The sequence below is a fragment of the Salvelinus sp. IW2-2015 genome, linkage group LG7, assembly GCF_002910315.2.
Source record: "Salvelinus sp. IW2-2015 linkage group LG7, ASM291031v2, whole genome shotgun sequence".
Classification (NCBI taxonomy): Eukaryota; Metazoa; Chordata; class Actinopteri; order Salmoniformes; family Salmonidae; genus Salvelinus; species Salvelinus sp. IW2-2015.
The window spans coordinates 17551720-17556912 of record NC_036847.1 but is presented as its reverse complement, the minus strand read 5'-3'; the positions used below and the strand labels follow the sequence as shown (position 1 = coordinate 17556912).

Sequence of the window (5193 nt, the reverse complement as noted above, 5' to 3'; positions counted from 1 at the left end):
AATGTCATATACAATTTAACAGTCCGTCAAGCTGTTGGATTGTTAAAAAAAAAAAGAGAAAAAAAGAGCCCCTCAAATCAAAGTTATGGTCAAACGCTAATGTCTAGAACATGTTACACTCACACACTGACTCATTATGTAAGTATTATACCAGACATGAAAAATATATATATATATTTTTTTACACATGAATTACAGACATTAACAAAATATTTCAAATAGTTCTAAAGTAGTAGATAATTACATACAGATACAAACTGTTAATCTGCTACAAGCAAGTCAGACTGAAAATTGACTGACTGTATTTCTTACTTTTTTTAAAGTCTGCATTGTTGGTTAAGGGCCCATAAGTAAGCACATGTGAAAAACGCAATTTGATGTTAAACATTTGGAGACAACAAGAGGTCATATCAGGCCCAGGGGAATAAACATCAAGACTTGCATTTTGACAGCATAACATTTGCTAAACCATGTGGGGAGTTGGCATTTGGTTTCCCGTGAATTGACCACATGATTATTTCTACAATTTTGCAAGTACATTTGAACAAATGACTCAAAATGAAAAGCTAGAGACCATGCCATAAAAAGCAAATGTGATTCTCTTTGGCCAATGCAAAAGTTCACCCTCTATACTAAAACTGTTTTACAGGAGCTAATCTTTCCTGACAAAAAACAGTATTCTCTCTTCTCTGTGCCTTTACAGTGCTTCATTGGGCAGCAGGAGCACCTTTGGAAATATATATTAAATGGTAACTAACAACACAAAACATGGACTTTGTCTTAAAGGGAAGGGGTGACCGGTGGTGAAAATGTAATCAACCCTGTCTTGTGGCCCTGGAGAACTGTTCTTCTCCGTGAACAATCCAAACTCCTCTCTATGGGAAGTTCTCAATTGCATACTCCTCCTGTCCTCTCTCCTCAAAACCCACTGGAGGAGAATGTCAGAGGGGCGGGATCTCTGGCTTTCTCATCCAAAGGGTTTTGAGAAGGAGACGAGGAGAGGATGCGAGGAGTATGCAACTGAGATCTTCTCTATCGATTCCATCACTGATTGGTCCCCGGTTCGGCTTCTTCCTCTGTCGCTGATTGGCTGGAGTCTTCCTTCTGTGGCCTCACAGAACTCTTACTAATGGTCAGTAGATCTCGCAGCTCCTTGTTTTCAATCTAAATGCATGAGAATATTGGCCATGGGTTGATAAATAGTATTTTTAATTTACCCTGACCCAGAGTCATAGATAATAATAAAAATAGTAATTTGCTTGATTTAACAATTTTTTACCTCTAGCTGGGCAAGCCTCTCTCGCACAGAGCAGTAGTGCTGGTCATCCACCTGAACAGCTCTTCTCATCACCTGACCCATCTCGCATATCCGCTCCAGTTGGCTTTGCACTTCCTTCATGATAATACAAATTCAAACAAATAAAACACGACACATAGCTAATACATTTATCACATGATAAAAACAGAGTCAATGTCAAATGTTATTACATTCATTCTGAGTAGACAGAAAGGGTGTGTACCTTGGCATGGTCCTCATGAAGGCTAAGAACAGGCTTTGTGTCCAGCTCCTTCTTTTCCATCATAAGCTGAAGCATTTGCTTGCGGTATCTACCCATGATCAATTCTAGTGCATACTGGTGCTCCTCCAAAGACAGCCACAGTTCTGTGGAGATTTAACACATTTACCGGTCATTTCTGTGCCTCAAATATGTGACACATACATTGGTGTAATATATTAACAGATGTTGTTTTTCTCATGCTGCAAACATTTGACACCGAATTACATTTGATTGAGACAAAGTGGGGTAGAATAAAATATTAAAGTGATTAAAACATATGAATTGTGTCTTGCCTCGGTTTTCTTGCTGTAGTTCCTTTATTTGGGTATTCTCTTGCGTTAACAGGACGTGAGGCTTGTACTTTGACAACTCCTGTATCTCAGAACTGTCCTCCATGTACTAGGGGAACAGTGAACAGATAAATCCAAGGCTCTCATCTATATGCCATTAAAAAAATACTAGATAGGTATTCAGCAAGCTCGAAAGATAGCAACAACCAAATGTACCTTGTCTGGAAGGGCATTCCCCACCTCTCTCATGCCCTGAACCTTCTGGCTGAGCGCTCCAGACTGCTCGATTAGTCCTTCCGCCGCCGTGTCGTGCTCTTTGAGCCTCTCAAGCAGCGTGCGAGCATCGCCAAGAACCTTTTCCAAAGTGCACGCCATAGCCTTCTGCACTAGCTTGATTACAAACGGAAGACGCAGGTCCTTTTTACATTACATTTGCTAGCTAAATTAGCTAACCAATCATCGAAATAGCTAACCTTAGCTAGCTAGTTACAGTGGCAGATCTTTTGTAGATTAGCGGACAGATTAAATCCTTGCTTTACTGATATACGTCATAGATAAACATGAGTATCGTCAAGTATTTTGTGGAAATTTACCAAAATCTCAAGAAATACTTCAAAAACAAACTCTCTGACCTGGAGACCGCTGTTTTCGGAACAAAATGTGACTCATTAGTTTTACATCACTTCCGGTCGTAAGCAGGGTTGCGTTCAAGATAGTAACACAGTTTCTAAACCCATACGCGCAACATCGCGAGACTTCCAAGAACGCTTTTGAAATAGACCAGCCTGCGGTTTGGTGTTAGAGAAGTCACTGAACACCTTTACATGCAGACCAATGTCCCGTTATTATTCGGGTACTGAAGTATTCGAATTTTGAGTTGTCATATTAACATCACATCCCGTTTACAATAACCCCAAAAAGTTTTTATCCCAGTTATGAGAAACTCGGATAAGATGCCTGGGATATGCTGATTTTAGACGGGATACTGTGGCATGTAACCATCTTATCCCCTTTACCACAGATAACAATGAGGTTTAGGTATAATAATATTTGCCTTTACGGTTTTTCACGGTCTGCGCAGGCTCAGTTTCGCATATCATAGGTGTTGTGTGATGTCAAACAAATCACTTCAAAAAGTCGGCTACCTGCGCAGTTTGATCCACCATGATTCCATAATAATTTATTGTGCTCATACTCTGCACTGGACATTATAGCGGAGCCTACTGGCCACTTTCACATCTAATTTAGACACGTTTCTGCTTATAATTTCCAACATTTGGTAGGCCATTTGTTTGTCAACGAAAGTTAGATACATGCAGCTTCTCTTCTGTCATAACTTGTTGCCCCAGAAAACTATGAAGTAGTTCTCACCTGAATAATGTCTTACATCGATAGAATGAATGCGTTTGTAATTTAGTTAACATCGGTAAAGGTGTCTGTTTCGTTTAGGGACCGGCGATTAAACGTAATAACTCCAAAACAGTGGAAAGATTGGTCCTGTGCAAAATGTCTAAATGTCATCAGTTTGACCGGTTTTAATGGGAAAAAACCTGAGAAAACAATAAAACATGTTTCTGACTTCATTCAGTTCCTCTTGGGTGCATATTTTTGTGGTTGAAATACTGTCTGCTTGCATAACAGTGTCAAAGATAACACATTACATGCGTATTCCCATTTCTCAAAAGATGCTGAAATAATGAAATAATATTTCTCCATTCCTGTTCCCAAGACAAAATTAAAAATGTTGGTATAATTTTACTGCAAGAAATGCATAATTCTGCAAGAGTTAATGGCATATTACTACATGTGAGAGGTTATAGGCCTACCTACAGTCAGTGTCCATATTTTAATATTCTGTTTAATCATGGATACAGGGATACTCATGAGCGGGATATTAAAGGTGCATGTAAACAGCTTATCCCGAATAAGACCTTAAACGGGATATGAGCTACTATCCGGAATATATGAGCTACTATCCAGAATGTAGATGGACATGTTATTACCTCCAACCTTGTGAAAGCATAAACTGACCAACCTGGTCTCAGAGCATTTCGTATTATTCAGTACGTATTATTCAGACACTCCATTTAGTGTGYTATGTTACGTTTGGTATGGTTACATAAGACAGATGGTTACTTAAGGCAAAAACAAAAGGACTTTGGTCTTTACCTCTTCACGCAATCCCTTCTCAAAGTCAGGGTATGATGCCACGTTCGCGTGCTAGTCGGAACTAGGAAACTGACATTTTTTAATTGCTAACTTGTTGTAGTTATGCCACATTCAATACAACTGGGGACTTGGGGAAAAACTAGCTCCGACTGGGATATATTTTTTTGAACGGTCATCCAACTCAGAATTCCAACTCGGGAACTTGGGCCTCTTTCTAGAGCTTCGACTTTCCAACCTGAAGTTCGCTGACATCAGGATTTGACCTCATATTTTCCAGAGTTCCCAGTTGTCTTGAACGCACCATTACACCACATTGTTCTATCTAGTTCCGACTAACATGTGAACGCGGCATCATACCCTAACTTTGTGAAGGTATTGAGTGACGATTAGCTAGCTATCGTGTGACTCAGCATGATAACGTGAATGCAATTGGTCAACAGTCTGCTGGGTGGGGCGTTAGACGTTTCTCCATTCATTGCACAATGGGATTCCTATCTCCTCCTTTCTCTAATATCTCTGGGGATCCGTTGCGATTTTAGCATGTAAATCTTGGTGGGGCAAACTCCCCCAAATGTTTTTAGATGCATGCCAGCAAAGACACTACACAGCACAAACTAAACAATACATGGATTGCACTATAACGGCGACAAGCGGTGCACACAAACTGTTAGGGCCTACATAAAGTTGTCCCAACAGCAGAGCGTTCTTTCCAGCACAATGAAGTGAATCCTTACCAGCACTACACTTGGCTATCAGCGGAGCCTTGTCTGATAGCGAAACAATTCATTCAGCCTTGTTTACTGCCTTTTTAAAAACATAGCTGATATGGCTGACTTGCTTATTAAACAAATGTGGTTTCTACTGACAAATGAGATGTACAAACTATGGCATAAGGGAACGATGAGCAAATAAGAGGCATTCCGTAATTTCGATTAAGACATTAATGAGCGAGCGACGACGGATGTAGTCAATATAACTGTGTTCAGCACTTTTGAAATGTACATGGACAGAATGCAGAATATGGGCTGCTCTTACAGTATTTTTCCTGTACACCAAGTCAGAACTGTAGGTTAAATAAAGGGGGCATATAAGCAGACAATGAAATCTCTTACAATATTAGATGATGACATTTCTCAAAAACAGGTTATAGGCTACCTGTGCAGCACTACCGAGTC

The 5193-nt window shown here is 39.9% G+C and overlaps 1 protein-coding gene across 3 annotated transcripts; it reads right to left on the bottom strand.

Annotated features, from left to right (window-relative positions):
• Positions 1–488: 488 nt before the first annotated feature.
• Positions 489–2567, bottom strand: sike1 (suppressor of IKBKE 1). Of its 3 annotated transcripts, none has more exons than XM_023991233.2 (6): positions 2482–2567; positions 2066–2239; positions 1853–1958; positions 1521–1663; positions 1280–1393; positions 489–1164 (listed from the first exon to the last, which is right to left on the bottom strand). In XM_023991233.2, the coding sequence occupies exons 2-6, from the start codon at positions 2222–2224 to the stop codon at positions 1045–1047; spliced, it is 642 nt and encodes a 213-aa protein (XP_023847001.1). In that variant the 5' UTR covers positions 2225–2239; positions 2482–2567; the 3' UTR covers positions 489–1044. The 3 variants fall into 3 exon arrangements, with proteins under 3 accessions (XP_023847001.1, XP_023847002.1, XP_070300598.1); XM_023991234.2 differs by having other exon boundaries at positions 2443–2532; XM_070444497.1 differs by having other exon boundaries at positions 2066–2533.
• Between the last annotated feature and the right edge of the window lie 2626 nt (positions 2568–5193).

Excerpts from the sequence above, each read along its gene's own strand:
- sike1 (XM_023991233.2), bottom strand. The coding sequence starts at position 2,224 with ATGGCGTGCACTTTGGAAAAGGTTCTTGGCGATGCTCGCACGCTGCTT. Across the intron at positions 1,664-1,852 it reads ACTACAGCAAGAAAACCGAG|AACTGTGGCTGTCTTTGGAG; the intron begins GCAAGACACAAT and ends AAATCTCCACAG. Across the intron at positions 1,165-1,279 it reads AGAGGCTTGCCCAGCTAGAG|ATTGAAAACAAGGAGCTGCG; the intron begins GTAAAAAATTGT and ends TCATGCATTTAG.